We start from the raw sequence: 24,151 nt of genomic DNA, 5'->3' as shown, positions 1-24,151 counted from the left end.
GTTGTTTGACCCACAGGACTGTTCCAGCTCAGAGGAGTACACCGTGGCTGCTGCCCTGCTTCCGCTGTCAACTGCTTTTTACAGAGTAAGGATGTTCATTAAACACAGATGTATGTGTGTTCCATGTAAGGCGTCTGTTTCTCTCATTTTACAGCTAATGCATACAAAGTGTTGGGGTGGCATGTCTGCTGCTTAGAACCACTTCCACTCCTATATACTGTTAGACATGCCACAATATTCCCTTCCAAACAGTAAATATGCTTACTTAAATAATTCACAACAATAATTCAATAATTCAATAATTTTGCGACATTGGTTGTGTATTGGTACACAATAAGGTAGCCCTTTTTTCACAATAATTTCAAGAAACTATAAAGGTTTTATAAAGTTTTGGCAAATACCAATAATTGTAATATACTTTGCCAAATGTTTGCACTTTGCACTGCTTGTTGAAGAGCAAATGCATAACGAAAGAAACACATCCTTGCTTTCTTTATTAATGTGCGCCATACGGGAATTCGGAATGGACTTACGATGCATACAAACAAAAACGTGTTTTAGCTAGGGATGTTCTGATCAGGGTGGAACACATACAGTACATGAACACATACATGCAGTGTAAATATTTGAATGTACTACTGGCTATATTATTATTAGGGGCTGCACAAGCTAGACGTGCAAGCTAGCTTATATGGCTGAGACGTCATCGAGCGTCAATGCAAGAGTTGCCGATGACTGTTGTTGTAGATTTATACACAGATGTGCAAAATGTTTTACTCTGGTTTTATTTGTATAGACGGAACTGGGAACAAAGGCGGTTAAAAAATGTTCTTGCATGAATGCTTTAGAAAAAAAAAAATTCCACTCATACAGTCTAATTTCTAGGTGCATATTTGAGTTACTATACTCGCAATGTACAGCCCATGATGGGGCCTCTCAATGCTTCACATGACAGTATGGACGGAACTGCAAAATAAGATGTGGGTATTTGGATGTCAATGAAACAAAAGTAAACTCAATGTGCTGTTTTTAGGTGTCTGTAGGGGACAATAGCAGCATAGTGAGGTCGAAATAACATCGAAATAAAAACATTTCTGTCCCCCAGTGATGACATGACAGAAAATAATTGAGAACCATCGTTACAGGAACTGTTGACATTCATAAGGATAGCTATTATCCAACATTTGCCACAGTGGAACAATGTCTTGCTATTTAAGGTTGTAAAATACCAATGAATAATTATCTACCAATGAAGGCCTATAAAAACAAAATATAATGGTATATAACCATGTATTTGTTACATATGTTTAATTTGAAACAAACTGTGAGTTGTATGACTTTTTTTCTCCAGTGGGTAAAAAGTTAAAGTGAGGTCAGGTGGGAATTTGCCAAAAAAACTCTGTAATGACTGGTGCAGTTGTACAAGGGTCACTCAGTGGAACCACAACAAAAACACAGATTGGTAATGGGGCATCACAGTTGTGATATTGTGTTGTGATAAGATATTGTGTTGCACAGTGTTTATTGTTGAAGACAATTGTCCTGTTGCATGACCGAGTTTATTGCAAGCTTACCTGCTGGAGAAATGCCATTTGATTTTGGTATACCCAGATATACTGTAAAAACCGTATGAGGACCAAGTCTTGTGGCTACAAAATATGCCTAGCTTGTGTTTAGACTTTCCCATATGCTGTGCATTATAGCTAAACATCTCCACTTTAGTCTTGTCACGTTATGTAGCATCTGCGATGTGTCCCTTGGGTTTATTCCGATTTTTGTTGAGCATTGTATGTTCTGACCTTGTTCTTGCCAATACTATATACAGTATCTTGGTGAGTGTGTCAAATGTTTCCCAATGTTTTAGAATAATAACAATAAGCTTTCAAGTCAAGAACTTGACTTGACTTGACTTTCTCAGATTGGTATTGGATAGGTACAGTAGCTCATCTAATGAATTTGTTGACTTTGCATTGTGGTAAAACATACACACCTGAGACCCACAAGGTGATAAAACCTCAACATTTAGCTCGGAGATCAAACTTGCTGATCATGAATTAATCCAATGTATTTAATTGGCACTACATATCTGCAACTTCTCTATCAATTTATATTAAAACAGTAAGGCAATAATATGTTAATACACACAGTGTGAATCACAAGTTGTTCATCAGAGGTTGTACGCATTTAATTTTTAGGGCTCTGTGAAAGGTCAATTTTTTTCATGATAAATCATGACTTTGAAATGTGTTCTTTCTGATCATCATGACACTCTCTGCACTTGAAATTAATCATATGAGTCAGTACTTTAAACTTAAACTTATTAATTATGTTTTGCAATACTCTTTTAATGTTTATAAGTTTTTGGTTATATTTGAGTCATTTGTTCTATCAGTGCATCTTCTGCACATCTACTGAACTTTGCTGAAAATATACCACGTGAAAGTATACAATGTATAGACTCTTAACTATTTGATTGTCAGGGGTGCCATTGAAATTATCACAAAATATTACATTATTGGTTCTTGTCTTATAACAATGAAATAATCCTAATACTAATATTGAAAATATATGTTGTGTATGTATAGATTTTTACAAAAGCTGTTCGTTAACAATTGTTCATTTTAAATAACTGGCAAATGACGATGCACATTACCAGATATTTACATTTAATGTGTTCAGTATTATGCTGTGAATCTGTGTCTCTAGGACCAATTTCATTCTCCGAGTCCATGTTTGGAAAGGTCCCCTTGTTTTTTTTTTTGTCAGTGGCACTGTCCCCTTGTCCCTAGATTATCTAGGGCAGGGAACATGGGAACCCCATGCTCCCTCAACCCTTGCTACCAGAGCCAGAGTGTGTTTAGTTTGTTTCCATATGTTGAGGATGACAAGTTGATGTTTTTGACCCACATTCTCTGTTCATTCCTTAAACGCCTCAACTTTTTCTGGTCCCTTGAGTCCTCTGAGAGAATGCATGTTGAAAATATATTCATGATAGAGGGAAGGTGAGACTGATTTGCAAAATATTCATAAATCTGTATTTTGCATGAATGTTATCAATTGTCTGTTGGTGCTAAAGTGTATCTTTTCATGCAACCTTTTCTACAGTGGCCCTTTGTTGGATGTGGTAGATGACATTTGGTCCTATTGCTAAGGAGCTGTTTCTCTGACCTTTATTATTTAAAAATGGGTGCCTTTATCAAGAGATGCATAGGTGTCATTGATATCTCAGTAAGTTTTTATTTTGCATAAAATTGAATGATCTATATGTTAACGTGCCACTACAGTAATTGTTTTTGCTGGACCTACTGGTTAAGAGAAAAAAAAGGAAAAGCCCCCAACCAAATTAGAGGACCTACACAACTGGAACACTGTGCTGTTAGCATACCTTCTGGTTGGTTTATGTGTGTGGGGGGGGGTCTAATTCAGCCAGTGTCCCCTATCACCTCATGCATAAAGTGAAGCATTTGTATCAGCTTGTAGTTTACCTAATCTATGTTTACCTTCTTTTGGAACATTTGCATGACTTGTATGTATACAGTTATGTCCTACAAGAACAGAATTGTTTATTCTTCAACTTTCAACATCACATTTCCATTACTAAATACTTGAATTACAATACAAAAAGAGATAGATTTTGTGTAGGTCAGTTATCTTTGCCCTGTCGTGCACCTTCTTCGGTGACAACCTGCACCATTTCTCAGTTTTTACAAGACCCGGTTTATGTTTGATGGAAGAAACCTTGATCAACCTCAGAATCATGACCCCTAAAGTTCTATGCAAGATCTCACATCCAGATAGCCCTTCTGTGTTTGACCTATACAGAACAGTTTCTTCCTTTTTGCTCCCATTGTGCTCATTTTATTTTTTTGGCTTGTTTTTGTTTTTATCCCCCCTCTTTCATTCCTACCTTCCACCCCTCCATGAGACAAGTTACTCAGCGATAATGGTCTGTAAACTCCCCCTTTCCCCTTCAACTTTACTTCCTTGTTTCCCTCCTCTCCCCTCTCCATTATTCTCCTATTCCCTGTCTGATTGCTTACCATCTATCTTGTGAGTGTCGTGTCCCACTGTATTACAAGAAGTGATGACCTGGGTCAAAATGACCCCTGCACATATCTCAAGAGTCAGAAAAACACACACAGGCTGAGTATAGGCAGCAAAGACGCATCACAAACACCCCCCCCCCCCCCACCCCCCCACTCGCAGTCACATCTGTGTTTTTAGACACGTAGCATGTACTAAGTACAGAGAGGTGAGAAGGATCATCCTGCTCTTACATTTTGGATGCGTCACATGAGTGAGGCATTTACCTTGGGGGAATTTACAAACACTTGGGTTTATGTAGAGTTGTACATTATGTGAATTTTTTTTCATTTTTCTGTCTTGTTCGCAGAAAATAATGCATCTGTTGTTATGCAACAGAAGAAACACACAAGACTTTGTTGCAGTGGTTTTACTGAGAATGAAGCTGTTTTGATTCTGCTTGTTATAATTACAGCAACCGCCTTTACTTCTAATACTTGAGAATAATCGATGAAGTGAACATGAAAACCATTACGTAGGGTCTTATTCTAAAAGGTTCATCTCCCCTGACTTCATGTTGATAGGCAACCTTTTTTCAGACAGTTGTATTTTTCAAGGATTCCTTAACATCGTGTTGTACTCCACCCTGTCAACCAGATTTAATGCCTGAAGCCGAGCATCACACATTCCCTACCTGGTTTATTTGTGCAAGCAGCAGGTGCTTCAGTCTTTAGACCACACTAGTGAAAGACATTAGCACTGTTTCGAAATACCCAAGAGATCCAAAGAACACTTAAACATCCTTATATTGCCACAGGTTACAACTCAGTGATTGATTTCAGTCATGACTAAGTCATGGCTGATTTAATTTGTGTTTTTTTCCACACAGGAACGTTCTTGGCATATTTTTTTGGCCGGTTGAAAAAAAGTCACGTCCACACTGTGCCAGATTATTATATAGTTGATGTTTTTGAAGCACTTGTTTTCATGTATTTTAAGTTCTGGTCACTGGTGTCGTTAATTTACCGTATGTATTTGTGTTTTACAGAAACTGGTTGCTGGAGTGAACCAATTTGCCTACACCTGCATCCAAGACCACCCCATTTGGACCAATCAGCAGTTTTGGGAGGCCACTTTCTATAGCGAGGTGCAGAGCCAGATCCGAGCCCTATACCTCAATACCCCCGAAGAAAAGTGGAGCATCGCTGCCAGGCTGAAGGTAATTTACAAGATGCAGGACAGCCCCCTCAATCAACAAAACTATGAAATAATTTACACAAACAGTTGCATTTCCAGCAATCTAAGTTAATTTCACCATTGGCAATGGCAAACAAATAAATTACATTGATTGTCGTTGGCTAGGAGAACCGAGTTCGATTCCACCCTCGGGCATCTCTATGTAGAGTTTGCATGTTCACCCCGTGTGTGCGTGGGTTTACTCTGTGTACTCTCTCCAACCATTTTCTCCAATATCTCTTTCCAGGAGGTGGGCACAGTGCCTGGGGTGGGCAGAGGAGAGGATCAGACCGCTATGGACCTGGCAGCTGAGCAGCTGCGCTTGTGGCCGAGCCTGAGCAAAGAGAAGCAGCAGGAGCTGGTGAAGAACGAGGAGAGCACCGTGTTCAGCCAGGCCATCCACTATGCCAGCCTCATGGTCTATCTGCTTGTTCCTTTGGACACCAGCAAGAACAAACTACTTCGCAATACGCCAGCCACTGACTGGGAGAGCGGCAGCAACAGCATCGTTACCAACAGGTCAGCATGCAAAGGTGTCTCTAGGTCAATATATTTAGCATTGCTGTTACATTAGTTGAACTGGAAATTTGCTTGTTGTATTTCTCATCACATGAAAGGTACAGCAATCACTCTTATCTGGATGAGGCCTTAACAGTAAGGTTTCATGGTTTGGGAATATGTGTTCCTGTGTTAAGGTGGTGATGGAAGTCAGTCACCTATTCCTTCCAATGTAGCCAAACGGAACTCAGTGTGTCTTTTGTGTCCTGTCCGCATTCAGTCTGAGCTGCTCCCGAGACATTGCTACTGCACAAAATAGCGAAACCTGAAAACCCTTTGGGTGTCATCAATAAGCCTGTTCTGTACTCGACCCAAACCAAACAGAATACCTCTGATTTCCCCTGTTGTGCACTGGGAAATTAATCTTTTTTTTGGAGTGGCTCACTTGTTGCCAAAAACACCAAGAACACAATGTCCGCATTTTAAGTTTGTGGTATATAATTCCCCCCCCAAATGTTGGTATTTTATTGTCACAACTGCCTCAAGATGTTTAAACTTTTGATGATAGAACAGCTGAGAATTTGTTCATGTCGACATTTTCATCATTTGTTCTTTTCACTGTAGCGCCAGACATGTTTTTGAGCTCTGCCATTTGACTAGTGAGGATTCCAGAAGGCAGTTTACTTCATGTGAAACTTTTCTTATGGCTAATAGATTGATCACAGCATCAACACATTGCACGTGCCAGGCTCATCGCTCACCTCTGTCAACACGCAGCTCTCACATCTCCCAATGGACAAAGTGGTTTGACCCTTTACATCAGGGGTCTCAAACTCAATTTACTTGGGGGCCACTGGAGCTAGGGTCTGGGCGAGACTGGGCCGCATCAGGTTTTCCATAAAAAACCCCAAAAAACGCATTATTTTTTTCAGATTAAAATTAACAAAGCATTATTAAAGCCCCGTAGACATGACAAAACACGACTATAGTCACATTTATACTCTTTTCATTTACAACATATTGCGCAACTGCAGGGTCTTGAGACACATGCTAACTCGCAAACTAGAGAGCTAGCGACCTAAACGGTAGCCTTCAAGTTATTTCCTTTAAACTTAAATAGCCAAAAACTTACCACTTCCACACGGATAGGGAGGATAACTATTAACAGTTATTTAACCTTTAACATGAACATTAATCAAACGTAATATTTTTTTCTGGGTACATGATACCATACAGCATCCATATCAAACTTGCGCGGGCCGCACTAACATTAAACTTTCATATCAAAGCGGGGGCCTCAAACTAGTGTCCTGCGGGCCACATTTGCGTGCTTGAGACCCCTGCTTTACATAGTCATGCTTTTCATCACATTGTTTATCGTTTATAGCATCGCCGGCAGCGTTGCCGAGAGCTTTGACACCGAAAGTGGGTTTGAGGACTCTGAGAACAGCGACGTGGCCAACTCGGTGGTCAGATTTGTGGCTCGCTTTATTGACAAAGTGTGCACAGAGAGTGGTGTAACCCAGGAACACATCAAGAACCTCCACAGCATGATCCCAGGTACGTCACGCACACTGTTCATTCACGCAGCTGCTGTCCTAATTCCCTCAGCTTTGTACAGAGTAACTCCTGCTGGTGTGTATTCTCAGTAACACCGGCCTCTGAGCTGATTAACTCCTGACATGTTAAATGGCCTTAAAACCTCTAAATACACGCTGGTTGTGTCAGTGTGTTTAAGTACCGTACATGTGTTTCTTTGTACCCCGTCAATGAGTGCACTGATGTGTGGACACCAGGTAATTGACCTCATCCTCTGACCCACAGGCGTAGTTGCCATGCAGATAGAGGCTCTTGAGGCAGTTCACAGGGAGAGCAGGAGGTTACCGCCCATTCAGAAGGTGAGCGATGACTTTGCCCGACATTTCCTAGATAGTTTTACTAGTGTAAAATATAATTAAATTAAACCAGAAGACTGCCCACAACACAGTGAAATACTATTAAAAATAGTGGTGCTCCAATCGATCGTCCACAGATTGGTATCGGACGATATCAGTGAAAAAGGACGGTATCAAGATCGGCAGATACTTGCCTTAAAATGCCGATCAGCTTCGCCCCCGCTGCAGCATTATGAACAAGCATGTCTTCCGTGTGTGGGACTTTCTATCTTTGTGAGAGTGACGAGGTTTTGCTGTCTCACACTTGGCAGAGTGTGGTGAGTTTCAGGCTCGCAATCATCCGTCAGGCAGTGGCTAGAAAGCCACGGTCCCAACCCGCTGTACTTGCAAGTGTGGGCAAAATTTGGGGATGAGTACCACCTCAGTACAGTTTTGGGAGCATACAGACACTTTGGCTATAGGTTCACACTGCAGGGTTTCATGTACAGTTCAGATTTTTTGTTTTTTATGTGATCGTTCTCATTACCAAAGAAATGCAACATGTTAATATGTATGCAAAGCGAAGTGCATGTGCAAAAGCATGCCATCACTCACATTTCCGTGTGTTTACAGATGTGTGAGTGCTAGTGATGTGTGATACCGTTGATTTAATTTCCAATCCGATACTGTGTAAAAAGTTAGGCTGGTATTGATGATACCGATCTGATTCTATGTGCTAATTCACCTAATGTGATTTTTAAAAAGTCGTGTAGAGTATTTCAAATCATAGCATCAATAATACAAGACATCATAGTTATTTACTGATGCATTTTAAACCCTTGAATATATTGAGGTCCTGGGGTGATTTGCAATATAGCCAAGCTTAAAAAAAAACTGAAGATGCAATTATATAGCTGACATATAAAAAGTATCACTATTTTTATTTCAGACTCAACTTTAGTTCACTTATTACGGTTTGGTCTGTAAGCAATTAATCGTCAATAAACCAGGGACAATTGTAATGGCAACTGAACATGAATAATAACACACTGTTGTGAATGGAATTCACCAGCCATTTGGTTTTTATTCTGTTTCCTGCAAGTGTGCAGCGAGCTGAAGACTGCCAGTGTTGTCAAGTGCACTTTTAAATATTTGACTTGGTATTTTGAACCCTGCTGTGCTTTTACAGTGCCTGCCAACGCTTGGTAATCCTTGTTAAAAGCACTTGTACACAGACAAACAGCATCCCAGTACTGCCTTGGGACCAACGCGGAAGCTGTGGTGAGCTGTCTGCTGAACTTTGTGGCTCTTTCCAAGCTGGATTGCTAGCTGCAAGAAGCATGCCAAATACTAAAAAGTGTCCATACAACAATGGCACCGGCCTCATGACGAGTCAGAGTATTTGCAATAGCAGCACTGATCACTGGAAAGAAAATGCGAGGAATGCATTTAAAGTGCAGACTGATATCTCTTTAAGATCACTGACCGGGGTCAAACAGCTTTATTAGAACACTGTTGATTTCTTGCAAGTTAAACCTGAGTAAGTCAGCAAGAAGCAATCTTTGGGTTCCAGTTAACTGATTGGCATTGCTTAACACATTTAATTGCCACCTGATTATACAGGATCAGACTACACAGAATCAGAGCAAGATGCACAACATGGTAAGATGGTACAGTTCTCTCCCTGGACACCAAGTGCAGGGATAACAACATCATAAACAGTTTATGTGACGCAATCTCTGGCCTGAAGATACAGTTATGAGACTGGTTCCACGGCTGCTATGATCCCAACACAAGTTGGTTCATGTGTCCATGTGACAAGCTTGCATGCTATAATATTTACCCATCATTGTGAATGGTTGTTTGTCTATATGAGCCCTGTGATTGGCTGGCGACCAGTCCCGGGTGTACCCCGCCTCTCGCCTGAAGACAGCTGGGATAGGCTCCAGCATGCCGGCGACCCTCGTGAGAATAAGTGGTACAGAAAATGCATGGCTGGATGGATTTGCCCTATTTCATTTCAATGGTGGTGCTTGAGTGAGCTTTTACTCTTTTCTGTGGTTGCCAAAGTGCTGAATATGTTATTTGCAAATTAATTAGCCTCCAGTAATAAACAGGAAATAAAATTTAATCTAAACTAATCATGTTGTCTCTTCCCAGTCAAGTAAATGAATGTGGAAGATACCTAAGAATCTGTTTTTGTTTTTTCTACATTCAATTTATTAAGTAATATGATACAATTATTTTGTGCTGGAAATGTTTGTGTGCCTATTCTCAAGTTTGTTTGTTTTTTTCAAATGCTATCTAAGGCATTGTGTGCTTGCTTGTTTTTGAAGGTGACTTGCATGTGAAGCTCAAATACATCAAACAGTATCATGTGGCTCTGTGATTTGCCATTATACCGAAGTTTACAGCTGATGCTTGTACATTTTACGGTATAGACAAAAGTATTTGGAAGCGAGTGAAGAAAATATAGACCTCTGTCAGCTATAATCACTTCCACTGATCTGGCAGACTTTCTTCAAGATGTGAATTTTTGTCCTTTTTGTAGGTCAGAGGTCCTTCTAGGCTCACAATCTCTGTTTTAGCTCATGTCAAAGGTGTTTAATGGGGTTGACATCAAGGCTCACATGTTCTGCATTGGGGCTGAGTCATCGTAGAACTTTGCCCAAACTGTTAGAGGTATACATAATATAGTAGTATAAATGATATAAATAACTTTTATTTATAATATTATAAAAGTAATATAATAAGTATACAATTGTCAAAAAGGTCTTGGTAAGGTTAACACTTATATCACTATATCCAGTGTGTCTGGATCGTTTTGTCTATATAGTGTACGCTACTACAGTCAGGACATAACACTTTGTGTTGCTTCTGGGTTTGATTTTTTTTTTCCAATATGCTGTCCCATCAGCCTAAAATTTTGCGTCCAGCGCTGCTTCCTGGAGAAGAGTTTGTGACGGAGGGGCTGAGGGTGCTTCTGGATCCTGATGGCAGGGAAGAAGCTACTGGGGGCCTATTAGGGGGCCCACACATCCTACCAGCAGAGGGAGCACTTTTCCTCACCACATACCGCATCATCTTCAAAGGCATTCCCCATGACCCGCTAGGTAAGTTTACTCTGCAAAGTATTTCTGACTTTCGGTTAGGTTATGCACAATACAGTAATGTGATGGTGTGCTGTTTATTCATAATTACTTGAATTACCTGACATTTGGCTATGTGTTTAGTGGGGGAGCAGGCAGTTGTCAGAGCATTCCCAGTTGCCACCTTGACCAAAGAGAAGAAAATAAGCATCCAGAACCAGCTGCAGCAAAATATGCAGGAGGGCCTCCAGCTGCGCTCTGCATCCTCTCAGGTGAATACGCTGTAGGGTTTCTCCTTATTTTTACCACAAGTTTAATACACAGCACTATAGCACGTCTGATATGGGATTTTTGGGGTCAATTCCGATATAGAGGGCTGAAAGAAAGCTGATTAACAATACGTTGGGCTGAAAGTGATAATACATAGGCTACATGATGTGTATATAAAAGTCTTGCATAGAAAATGGATGGATGGATAATCATATAAACATATTGCCAATATCAGTCATATTTACTAGATAGTGAAAATGTCCATTTGCAGCCACTGAGTATTTGCAAACAGCTGCTGACAACAAAGCAAGCTTAATACAAAGGGAATGAAACAACATAAAACTAATTATACATATTATGTTACAATGTAGCTGCTTTCAAAACGTCTAATACATCAAATGACAAATACATGACTTGGAACATTTTCAAAATGATTTTAATAAAGACATGAACTTGTGAACGTACTGTATGAGCCCCTGGATGTCCTGCATGGAAGTATGAAGTAGTAGACTGTGTATAGCTGCATATATCTTCACTTCACTTTACTTTGCTTTAAAATGTTTGTTTAAAATGTGTCGTACTAGTTGATAAAAGTGGCTTTCGACGAAGAGGTGAACTCTGAGGTGGTAGAGATGTTCAGGAAGCACCTGCAGAGGATCCGTTACCCGCAATCCATCTTCAGCTCCTTTGCATTTGCTGCAGGGCAAACGCAGCCTCAGCTTATCCTTCCAAAGCAAAAAGAGAGGAACACTGGATTTAGGTTTGTGCTTTAATTCTGCCGACTGTCTAGTGTTGTGGAAATCTGGTACTGTGTGGACCAAAAAAATGTAAATGTAATGTCTGTTCTGTCATCCATGCAGAACGCTATCCAAAACTATTGTCAAGGGGGCCAAGAGAGCCAGCAAGATTACAATGGGCCGTGGAAGCCAGACCACACTGAAGAGGAGTGACAGAGGAAGCAGAATGACCTGGCATGAAGATGATGATGTTTCAAGTGAGAGTCGTCATGTACAATAGGCACAGGGTTTCTGACTCAGTTAGCTTGATTGACAGTGGGACAACTTAATCATGTGATATTGATCTTATTTTTTTCCTTTTATTATATTTAATGGGGTTGGAGAATGTACTACACACCTGTTGTTTTAATGTCATTTTATGCTTGAGACTAGAAATCTCAACTGCATTGATCTATGGGGGTTGCCACCACGTCATGCACTCAATTTTGTAGGGATTGATCATCAACCAATTTTAATAGATTTTGACAGATTTTTTAATGATTAATTAATGGACTATTATGTCGATTCATGTAAATCAAATGGAAATCCAACTCAAATTCAATCTTCACTTTCAGTATCAGATGATGGAGAGCCACCGCCCAGCAGCACTTTGAGAGCGTCTGAGAAGTCCACCATGGAGCAACTGGTCGAGCAGTCGTGTTTCCGTGACTACCAGCGACTGGGCCTTGGCACTATTACGGCCAGCTCATCACGCTCCAAGTCGGGCGAGCACTTCAGGATCACAGCTGTCAATAGGCTTTATTCTTTGTGTCGCAGGTACGCAACCACTAAGAAAGGTCCAAAGGCAAGTCCCCCTTAAAGTGTCAGACAAGTGTTTGGCTTGTTAAATGAACTGACTTCCAACCGAAGTTGTTACACATATGCTGTACTCAATTATTTTTCCTAAGTTGCATTTGCTTTTACCTCAGTTACCCAGGGCTACTGGTGGTTCCCCAGGCCATACAAGACAGCAGTTTACACAAAGTGGCGCGTTGCTACAGACACAACCGCCTGCCAGTTGTGTGTTGGAAACATCCTCGCACTAAAGCTGTGCTCCTGCGCTCAGGAGGCTTCCATGGCAAGAGTGTTGTGGGCTTGTTTAAGTCACAGAACCCATCTTCAACAGGTAAGATCGGGTGTCATTATATGCAATGGATGGAAATATATTTTACATTGTCATTTTTTTCTGCAAAAATCCGAACTATATTGTGTCGAAATGACTGTGCTGTGGTCTGTGTTCTGATTCAGCGCCTGCATCGTCCTCTGATTCGTCCAGTAGCCTTGAACAAGAGAAGTACCTGCAAGCCATCCTCAACTCCATCCCTATTTACTTCAAGATGAACGGCCATAACACACTGTCGAACCGCTCCATCATAGGCCTTTCACCAGGTACATGCTTATGAGTTATGTTCACAATTTGCCTTCTTTGATGCCCACTATGTCAGGGCTTCTCAAACAGCCGGGCGGACCCCCCTAAGGGGATTTGATGTGAGAAGCAGAGGGGACTAGTCATAATTTCTTCAAGGTTGGCAGGTCTGTTAGTGTATTTATTCATGCTGGTACCAGCAACTCATACAGTTGTTTGAATAGATAGAGAAATATTATCACGTTCTTAATTGTACGCCAAAATGAGGGAGCATGAAAACATTTTTGTCCCCTGGGGGGGTGTGGGGCTTAACAGAAACTAGAGAACCACTGGTTCATTTTCTTCTGTTATCAATTAAATGAATACTTTTATACTTTACTTTACAAATTCAAATTTTTAATGTTGGTAAGTGATACTAAATTCAGAGTATAAGCACAACATAAAGAATAAATTGCAGGACAAAAACTGTTAAATGAAACATAATACAGTGGATCCCTGGTATTAGCTGAGGTTATATTCCGAGACCTGCAAATTGTGAAAAATGTGAGTAATTATTAGTCATTTTTTGACACTCTAATGGAGCGTAGATTATGCTGCTGCCCCTCCAAACCCTCCTGTGAGCTTTAGATTGACTTCTCCTTTAATTATGGATCACCATTTCTAATAAAAGTGACTGTTGTAATGACGCTCCCCATCTCTTTGATTGTCATTGTTCACTCATGACAAATGATGCTCAGAAAATACTTTCATACCTTTGAAGCAAGCTTTATCCCTATAATATGCTTATTAAAGCATTTTAAATTGTAAAATGTGTAGGTACACACCACTAATGAATGATGAAATTTGCTCTGCAGTGTTACGAAGATGAAAATGTGTATGGCACAGCGTGATCTGATGCTGGAAATATTCAACAAAAATTCAACAACAAAAAAAACAACTTAAAAAAGTAACTTTTTTTTTTTTTAAAAGGGGACCTATTATGCTCATTATTTTCTGTTTTGTGTTTTGAACGGTCAATGCTTATTTTATTTTTAATTTGTGTGTGTGTGTTTACCTCATGACAATGAGGTAGTTTAACAGTAAAGCTGATATTCAGTAGAATATGGAAGGAAACCTGTACAATAAAAGGTTATGTAAGGTCACCATCCGCCCCATCCATCTCCACAGACATCAGTGCATCCTAAATGGTGGCACAGTTTTTTTAGTTTGTTGAGACATTTAAGCCATATCCGACTTGGTTTAAAGTACTCATGATAATTTAAAAAATGGTAACAAAATGAAAGTACTCACTTTTTAAATGAATTGGAGTGAATTCAAATGGTGATTGTGACATGCCCTCCATCGAGTTTCCTTAACTGACTACGTTCCGGGAACCAGATTCAAACACATGCAACAATGAACTCACACCAAAGCCAAGAAAGTGACATATTCACAACAATAACACAATAACAACACTCACTATTGTGTTGTGATAACTATGACATAACACACACAAGAAAATGGCCACAGGTATGTAAGCCTGGAATGAAACCCCATAGCGTTATTAAAATTATGTATTTACTTACTGAAAGTGACAGATTGACTGCAAGGTCAGTTACAAAGATGAGTGACTGCAATAAATTCAGGTCATCAACACTTACGAGTGACACCGGCAACAGATGCTAACAATCACAGCAAGGAACGCACACAACAGTAATATCATTCACTAATGGATATTTTGTTGTGAGGTGTGTATGTTTTACTGGCAGTAGTAGCTACAACAATGGTATATTTCATGGCGGAAATAACAAGATGTGTTTTGATGCCATAAACACTTCAAGCAGCATATCAAACATGCATTGTAGATACTGTATTTGTATTTTATTTTCAGTTGTTTATGAAAATGAGTACACATCCTGTATTGTGTCTTGTACTTAATGGGAAATAACTATTGGCACCTTCTTGCATCATGTATGAATGTTGTGTCCCCCTTAGGCAGCGAAAGGAGAACATCCAGAATGCCAAAGATGGCCCCTGTCCATTTAGACATTCCATTTTCAAACAGCTTCACAAGAGGAGGTGAGTGTCACAGAATGTTCTAAATTAAACAGCTTTATTATTAGTTACCTTGCATCATAATTTTGCAATTTTGAAGAGTGCTTTTACAATTAGAAGGAGTACTTCAGTACTGAATGCCTGTGAATATTCTCATTCATCCAGGTCATTGTATTGTGGTGTATGAGTACTGAATGTTTTGTCTTGGCTTAATGGCTTTGTGCTTGGTGTCGGTGCATATCTGAGGAATTAGTCACAGTTTCAGAACAAGGTCGAAGGTGAAAACACGTTCCAACTAATTCCTAAGTACAGTGAAGTTTACAAATTATTTTTTGTGCTGACTCTACCTTCAAGCGTGCCAGACATGCCAAGAAAATGACAAAAATTAATTGGTTTCATTTATTTGACATTTACAAACTTATGAAATAGGTCATTATGTTGCCTAATTTACCCAGTACGTTATTTGTCAAATCCAAACTGACTGTTCCAAAGGTGGCGGTAGCTTTAATCACTGCAGTGGGATACGGTACACAATTCACTTTCCAATTAATAGCCACATTCCTACATTAGTTCCTTGTAAATTGCCAGGTTGACCTTTTAAAATATGTAGCCACATTCCACAGCATTTTTTGTGTGCCTTTTCAAACCTGACATAGTAATTCTAGAATAAATGAAGCAAGGATGGGCGTAAGAGATTACTCTGTAAAAAGCATGGAATAGTGTTTCTGGTGTGTTTAACATTTGTTTTTGTATATGTGGAAGAATGGTTTGAAACAAATAAACTGAGCACCCACCAGGCAACATGTATGTAGGTTTTGTTGCAGCATTAAGTATGTTCTAAACTCTGATTGGGGCATCCCTGACATTAAACGGTGAACCTTGTCCTCCAAAAACCTGCATATCAGGCATATCCGTGCCAATTCTGTCTACGTATAGAACTAACATCTGCAATGTAAGCTCATTACAATGGATAATCATATGCATACTTTTAAGTGACCTTCAGCTGCTCCTCTCCATTTAATCATGCATGACCATGTTGTAATGTTATAAGCTCAAATGTTTGTATGACATTGACATTATTTTCCATGTTCATCATGACCTCCTCTACACAACCACCATCCAGTGCTTGAGTACAGAGATAAACTATTCACTCACTCAAACCAAAAATCTACCAGTAAGCAGCGAATCCACAACCAAGGTAGAGTGCAACTGCCTCGCCTCCCCTTTCCTTTTTCAGCGCTCCATCTCATTCTGACACCTCATCATCTTTTCTCTCACAAGCTAACAAGAAACTGGGCATATCGCCATTCTCAAAACTCCCTCTGAGCCACTAATGACTAATCATCACTAGAGTGAAAGAGTGCAATTCTGGAAGCTGCGGTTTTTCAGAAACCAAAGTGGCCGCTGTCATCTGGCCCTTTCCATGGCTGATATGTTGGCTCAGCAAGGCCGTCTGTGGTCAGTTGGAAGCCAAGTGCAGACTGCGGAGGAAAGGAAGCAGTTTATCCTGGCAGACTGTCATGAATCAAATGAAATGCGGCACCTCTGACCGTGCACGTAGTTCAGTGAAGACAGCTTGGATAAAGTGTAAATGTAACTGCAAAGGAATAACTCACATTTAGTTTCAGCAATGCAACAAGACAATAAATGTCAATTGATGGTTGGATTTATCCATCACTCTTCCTGTCCTGAATGATGATATATGTAATGTTACACATATCGGTTGATATCTGAATCAGAAATTGAAAATTGGACAATATTGGCGTCTCATTCCACATCACTGAATGCATTGAATTCTTCATACTCGATGTCAAGCTAAGAGCGCTATTTTGTTCGTGTGACTGGCAACAGTAATGTTCACTCATTGGTTCATGGAAAGCAGTTCATGATAGTCTGTATGAATTAACATTTAAAAAACTATGAAAAATGTGTCACTTATTGTCTGGTAGAGAGAGAGAGAGAGCGACAGAGAGCCAATTTAATACTTTTGGTCTGTATGTATTGAATCAAATGAAGGCTGCCATCATGATGACACAGTAAACATACAAAATGAGCTTTAAATAGTTGAAAGGAATTACTGCGAAATGTCCTTCCTTTCAGTGTGATATTTGGAACATCTTGCATGTTGTTTTTCAGAGAAACTGTTTCTAGATTTGTTGACATGCTGAAAAACAATCCATCACCCTTTTGCTTCTAATCTATCACTGCCTGTTTCATGTCACAAAGTGCTTAAAGAATGAAGGTGTTTACATAATTGCTTATGCTGCTGTGCATGTAAACGTCATCTGCGCATGTGCTGTTCATCACTCAGTCTTAGTTTGTTTGACAGCATGTGTACATCAGAGGCATTGGAACGGGACAGCGTGTGTGTGTGTGTTATATGTGGTCTGAGTTTTGTTTGCGTCTCTGTGTTTGCAGGCATGTGGGCCAGCCTGCGCTCCAGCAGCAGGCTCAGCCAGCACACATCCACAGCGGATGTGGGTGCCAGACTAGCAGGGAAGGATTTGGCGCCCCCTGCAGGGAGTAACAGTCTACAGGCTCAGCTGCTCAAACAGCAAGCTGCCCTCTACATCTTTGGTGAAAAGTCGCATTTGAGGGTAAGAGACAGAGTTTGCTGTTTCTGAACTTCTTTCACCTGAGCATGTGGTCATGAAATGTACGTAGGGCCTCAGAGTAGACTCTTCTCTCAACTGTGAGCTGGTGCCAGTGGACTTTGCAGACACGAGGCAAGTGAAAAGCTCCTTCAAGAAGCTGCTGAGGGCCTGTGCTCCCAGTGTCACCTCTTCTGACTCTGAGGACTCTTTCCTCAAAGTTTTGGAGGACTCTGAATGGATCCCGCAGGTGACAAAGCACACATTGGTCAAGAATTTATCATGATAGCAGATTTTGTTTGAGCTTGATTTTACTATGTGTCTAATAAGGACACATACATTCTTGTTGGTCAAAGAGTGAGTGAATCCTATTTAAAGTAACAAAGCAAAGTTCCCAAGTGATTTACTGCTAAGATAAATTGCTCATATGGCTTTTTTGTCACAGCTTCACAAGATTCTGCAGCTGGCTCTCATTCTGGTGGAGCTTCTGGACAGCGGCTCATCTGTGCTGCTCAGTTTGGAGGATGGCTGGGACATCACCACGCAAGTGAGAACACTGCACAAATACTTTTTTTTCCCCACTTAAATAAGCCGACAAGACACCCAGATTCAGAGGGAGAGCGTTTCCATGACATGTCCCTGAAGTTGGAAAATTGGCATGTTAAGAAACGAAAACAGACATCATGCCATTCCTCTACTCCAGCAGAGAACATCTCACATGTTTGCCCTTTCAATGCCAAGTGTGCTACTTTCCTTAACACCATCATTCAGGATTAATTGCACAGTGGAAATTCTGAAGATCAAATACAATTTGTTGACCCAATCAACCTCCATTTTCTTTGTGAGATCAAAAGAACTCTTTAGCCACCACCGTAAAACACCATAAAACTTTCAACCTTTACAACATTTTAATATGTTTAACCGTCACATAAGTAATAACTTAATCCCAATTTATACAAGATGTCCTGTTTTGACATTACTATTTCATAAGGTTGTAGCTTGAAAAAGTTTGTGATGAGAGTAAATTTACGACAAAATTTATAACGTTACCAGGATCAGAATTTGTCAGAGCCCTGTCTCCATCATACCGTCTCGTCAAAAGGCTTATCAAAGTGTCTAATCCACCTGAGATACTCTCATTTCTCAAGCAAGACATCATCATTTACAGCGGGATCTGGAATACCACTGCAGCATGCATCGGCATTATTACTGCTATTTTTACATAGATATAAAGTATCTGTTATATATGAGGCACTATATTTGCAGAAATGGCTTGTAAATTCAGCAATCTTGTTTGTCACAAGACGTGCTAAGTAGCTTTAGCATTTTAGCGTTTTCTACAGCATCGGTAACATCTAATGTGGCCACTAATTGTGGTGGGAAACGGCTTTTAGCAACCTCTCTGCCTATATGGAAGTGCTTTTGCTCCACGACTTGGACAAAATAAGCACGGTTCGGACACTGATAAATTGTTACTTACTGCTTGCTCTTCTGACTCTTCCACACGACCAAGTAACGTTGGAAAGTTTGTCGGCTAGTTTGGGCCAGCTGCATACTGGCCCATGTTCACAAAGCAGTCCAGTGTGAAATGCCGTTGGGGACAAAGAGCTTCGGTGGCTTACAGCCACGCCCATATAAGGAAGTCTGCCCTTCTGTGACATCACAAAGGGGCAGTTTTACCACTCCTTTTGAAACCGAGAGTTTTGAGCCATCTCAAATGTCTTTTAGGGCTTGCTTCCCAATGTGGAAACCTCATTATCTGAAACTTTGGCATTGTTTAACACGACAATACAACTTTGTAACTACATTTGTAGGTCAGAAAAGTGGAAAAAGCATAATAGGTCCCCTTTAAAGTAGACCTTGTATAAATTGTAGATGTATAATGTGTGTTCTCTGCTCATCTTCTAGTTGATTGTGTCATTTCTGAATTAATCAGTGAAGGATTATGAGAAGGCTTGAGGAGTTCCAAGGCATGTAAACAGTCAGGGTCCTGTCAGTGTCTTCATCATGTTCATTAGCCATGTTGTTCATGTTCTTCACATATTTGTGTTGTGAGACTGTGTCCATCAATGTGTTTATAAGGTGTCTAAAGTCCTGGGCTGCCGTTTAAAACAATTTGTGGGTGCCTTCTGCCAGGCACGTGTTGGGCCCGAGGCTCTCTGTCCACAGACGAATGGCTTTTTTCTCGCCAGGTCATGATCAAGCTTGCACAGGCAAATGGCATCCATATGCTCTGGCTGCTGTCCACAGGACACCCAGCAGACAGGAAACAAAACTTTCTTTCCGGACTCTTTTTTTTTGTGTCTGTTGTCTAACCCTCTGCCTCCTTTCTCTTTCCCTGCTTTTCCTCTCAAACATCTTCTCCATGTCCTGTAGTCTGTAATCTAAGTGATCTGTGCCGGGGCGCCATCGCCTTTCTCCACCACTCAGGGTTGGATATTCTATAAAGCCTACAGGCAAGACATGAACTCTTTTCTTCCCCACTCATTCCATCCATGTCAGGGCTCATTAGTAGTGTTGGGGGTGACGGGCAGGAAGGCCCGCCAAGCATATTGCATGTGTGGGCAAGTGGAGTGAGCCTGCATTTAACTAGGCTGTTATATAAGTGTCATTGATAGCAGATGATTAGTTTGACATTAGGGTCAGCTTCAAAGGTTGATGTATGTGTGTCACATATGACAGAAATATGTTGTTGCTGCTTTGTGTGTTCCGTAGGCAGGGACGCCTATTTCTGTGGTACTCGGATCCGAATGGAATAGGGAAAGTCGGAACTTAACTTATACTAATAAATAACTGAAATTCTAAGTCACCCACACTACACAGAACACAATAAGGAAATGTAAAAAGTTTAAATACACTAATTACAATAATGAAACCGTAATAAATCAATATTTAACAGCCCATGCATGTCTGTTCCCCTCATCTCTCACCTCCAAGCAGGCAGGAAGAGCATTCACTCTGTACATTGCTTCAGCACCTTTAGGCTCCATACATATATTTCATGGCAAACAGAATGAGACCTCTTGTCAGTCATAGAGTTGTTTTCTCTCTGGGGGACGAGGCGGGCCGCTAGCGTAGAACACTGACACACAGCAAAAGAGTGGAGCTTCGTGAAAAGCAGGTGAGGGGGGAAATGGACACAGTTTTTACATCTAAGCAAGACCTGGAGAAAACCAGGCATGCACGAAATTCCACACAGGAATGTCCAAGTGGAGAATCAAAACTGGGTCTTCCCGATCTCCTGACTATGTGACCAACATGCTAACTAACCACTCATCCACCAGCCATTGTGCGGCCATTGTACTTTTCATAAAATTAAAGTCTCATCTCATTTTGTTCTTGTGGACTCTTTATCCTTGATGATGGTCGCAACAGTCAAGCAATGCCTCATATCTGGGAGCATTTTTTATGTTTTTTTTTTTCTACTTCCATGGTGACGGTTTTCCTTGTGCGCACTGCCGCCTGAGAGATATAATTTGTCCAAAAAGTTGACTAATAAGTCTGTTCTGTATCTTTCCGCCCAGTGCAAGGCACAAACTGCATTCATATGCTGCAAATGGCGCACCTTCTTTAGTTGGTGTGCACTGTAACTAGTTCTCAATAGAGTTTTTAATTAGTATATGGGAGCATGTTCGGAACCATGAAATGTTGCAACATGATGTTGTAAACATTGGACCACCTGTATTTGCTTTTTTAAAAACCTTAATTACAATGGATAACATGTCTGTAACACTGACATAGCTTGGTGTAGACACGCTGCCTGAAAATAAGAGAAATATAATATTGTTGGTAAATATAATAAGAATATTATTGTATTGAAACTCATTCAATCTTTTCCTTCTTCTATGCAGGTTGTGTCTTTGGTGCAACTGCTGAGCGATCCCTTCTACCGCACTCTGGAGGGCTTTCAGGTGCTGCTAGAGAAGGAGTGGCTCTCCTTCGGCCACAAGTTCAGCCAAAGGAGCAACCTGAGTCCCAGCAGTCAGGGCAGCGGTTTTACGCCCATTTTTCTGCAGTTCCTGGACTGCGTGCACCAGGTGAGGCAACAACATCTCATTCCCAAATCCCACAGGCTCGCACATCTCCGCTCTTCGCTTTTACTTTTCTTTTCATGCACTTCCTCAATTCATTGTTCATATCTTGTACATGAGCTCATGACATTCCGGAGGACCGAATAGGCGTGAGGGTGAAGAAGGCGAAAAGCGCAACATTGTACATTTGCTTTAGTTTTACACTTTGAATTCCCAAGGTTGAAAGTGTGATGTCAACATCGTATTGCACCAGCGAGGCTGCAGCCCAGATGGTGCTTGAACCCAGTGATCGGCATAGAACTGTCTGTGCTTGCGTGTTTTAGCATCCCTTCACATTTGGAGCAACACGTGAAAAATGCCGTTTGGGGGATTGAGAGGAAGGCTTGTGTGGGTTTTTCGGAGGGGGGGGTTAACAGTGAAGTGCAAACACATGAGGTTCATACAAAAATTTACTTTAGACAATATTGTGTATTTCTGTTCACTGTGCACACCCATTCCTGTGTACTTACATCAACACATAGTTTCTTCATTTGGCTTCTTAAAGTGTAGTTTTGGCAGTTGATAGCAGGGTGGGGGCCCCTGGGGGTGTCTCTGTAGCGTTCTGAAGATCAGGCCTTCAGAAAAGAGCTGAAAATAGAAGTGCCTCATCTCCAAAACAGCTGTTGTTTTGCTAGTGGACCCAAGTGACCTCAAATATCCGATGGCCACTTAACACCGCTGGGATGCCCTCTGCTAGCTTTGAATCGTGCAATGGCCATGATCAAGGCCCAGTTTGCTCCCACGAGAACTCCACACCACCACCACCACTTGGACTTTCCTGTTTCTGTTTCAGTTGCTCATTAAGACCTTAGCATAACGTCACTGAACTGCTGACTAACTGCCTTTGTCCATTCTTGTGTGTGTTTTTAGATTTTGTTGCAACATCCCTTAGAGTTTGAGTTTAATCAGTACTACCTGAAGTTCCTGGCCTATCACCACATCTCCAACCGCTTCAAGAACTTTCTTTTGGACTCCGACTACGAGCGCCTGGAACATGGTTGGTGCTCTTACTCAGAACAGCAGGGATTTAAAAAATATGAAATGAACACTGACTGGCTGGACTTTTGTCCCATTTCTACATTCATCTCAAGTTGTCTGCACACATCGTTCTCATTCACACTCCCTCGTCAGATAATAAATCCCTCTGAAATTCCATCTTTAAACACAACTAAAGCAATCTGCAGAAGCAATAATTCATTTTGCTTAAAAGTGTCTTCTGTTATTATTTGGCAGGCTTGTTGTTTGATGATAAGGGTGACAAGCAGGCGAAGAGAGGCATCTGTATCTGGGAGTGCATCAACAGGATGCACCGAAGGAGTCCAATCTTCTTCAACTATCTGTACAGCGCATCAGAGAGCCAAGTGAGTGTCTTTCTCCTTGCAAACAAGTGTTTGACAACTCATGTCCCACAACTTTAAAATTAGATTGTTCCAAAAATGCATGTGCTAGGGAAGTCACTTCCATTTACATTGCACTACCACAGCCAATTTGTCAAGACGTGCATGTTGATTTTAGGGTTAGATACATGTCCAGGTCAGGAAAAGTATGGGAAATGGAAACTCAAGTAGTGAAAACATTCATGTTTTTCCAAGACTATAACCACTGTTCTGTTTTCTAAAGGATAAACAATGAATAACAAAAAAAATGGATGGATGTGTTTTTCAAAGGTGATTGTAGGGCAGCTAAGATGTTTGTGTGAGAGCATACAGTGAAAGACTCATCTTGAAAAACATTTGGGAAGATGAACTAGTTCAACGAGCGTTCCCCTGCTAACCTCCTCGAACCCTTTGTATGAGCTCCATGACCAAGCTATGATCTCCTGTAATGTTCTCCTGTCCATGATGACATAATGGCATACATATTCTGAATAATGTAAACATCCATGCATTTTCTATACCGCTTATCGTCACAAGGGTCACATGGTAAGCTGGAGCCTATCCCAGCTGTCTTCGGGCAAGAGTCGGGGTACACCCTGGACTGGTCGCCAGCCATTTTTTTTGGTATATAACATTTTGCAAAAGGTTATCCATCTATTTCAAGACAGGGCTTTGTTATTCATGTAAACATTTTCAACTTTACGTTGTGCTTCTTTTATTCTTTGTGTACCCTGCTAATTGTTACAGACCATAATACATTAATATTACTATTCTATAACAGAAGTGACATTAACATAATCAGACAAGCTCTGCAGGAAAGCAACAGTATTGCTGCTGCTCATTCTAGCAAAGGTGGGTATATAAAATGGGGCATTCATTTTCTACTGCTTATCTGCACAAGGGTCACAGGGGTGCTGGAGCCTATCCCAGCTGTCTTCGGGCAAGAGT

General features: G+C 40.8%; 1 protein-coding gene across 5 annotated transcripts in view; it reads left to right on the top strand.

The window, feature by feature from the left end:
• Positions 1 to 24,151, top strand: part of sbf2 (SET binding factor 2) — a 77,526-nt gene that overhangs the window by 48,877 nt on the left and 4,498 nt on the right. For 4 of the 5 annotated variants that reach the window (XM_058088770.1, XM_058088769.1, XM_058088768.1 and 1 more), the window contains 20 exons: positions 17 to 85; positions 5,072 to 5,242; positions 5,507 to 5,778; positions 7,145 to 7,317; positions 7,582 to 7,655; positions 10,549 to 10,744; positions 10,865 to 10,992; positions 11,575 to 11,750; positions 11,851 to 11,984; positions 12,342 to 12,543; positions 12,696 to 12,892; positions 13,015 to 13,155; positions 15,107 to 15,190; positions 16,290 to 16,364; positions 17,585 to 17,763; positions 17,831 to 18,007; positions 18,203 to 18,304; positions 21,609 to 21,794; positions 22,698 to 22,824; positions 23,061 to 23,188. In XM_058088770.1, coding sequence (XP_057944753.1) covers positions 17 to 85; positions 5,072 to 5,242; positions 5,507 to 5,778; positions 7,145 to 7,317; positions 7,582 to 7,655; positions 10,549 to 10,744; positions 10,865 to 10,992; positions 11,575 to 11,750; positions 11,851 to 11,984; positions 12,342 to 12,543; positions 12,696 to 12,892; positions 13,015 to 13,155; positions 15,107 to 15,190; positions 16,290 to 16,364; positions 17,585 to 17,763; positions 17,831 to 18,007; positions 18,203 to 18,304; positions 21,609 to 21,794; positions 22,698 to 22,824; positions 23,061 to 23,188 — 2,991 coding nt within the window. The remainder of the gene's footprint in view (positions 1 to 16; positions 86 to 5,071; positions 5,243 to 5,506; positions 5,779 to 7,144; positions 7,318 to 7,581; positions 7,656 to 10,548; positions 10,745 to 10,864; positions 10,993 to 11,574; positions 11,751 to 11,850; positions 11,985 to 12,341; positions 12,544 to 12,695; positions 12,893 to 13,014; positions 13,156 to 15,106; positions 15,191 to 16,289; positions 16,365 to 17,584; positions 17,764 to 17,830; positions 18,008 to 18,202; positions 18,305 to 21,608; positions 21,795 to 22,697; positions 22,825 to 23,060; positions 23,189 to 24,151) is intronic. The other variant, XM_058088771.1, reaches the window with a different exon arrangement.

The sequence above is a fragment of the Doryrhamphus excisus genome, chromosome 12 (genome assembly GCF_030265055.1).
Source record: "Doryrhamphus excisus isolate RoL2022-K1 chromosome 12, RoL_Dexc_1.0, whole genome shotgun sequence".
NCBI lineage: Eukaryota > Metazoa > Chordata > Actinopteri > Syngnathiformes > Syngnathidae > Doryrhamphus > Doryrhamphus excisus.
This window is presented reverse-complemented; position numbering and strand designations above follow the sequence as displayed.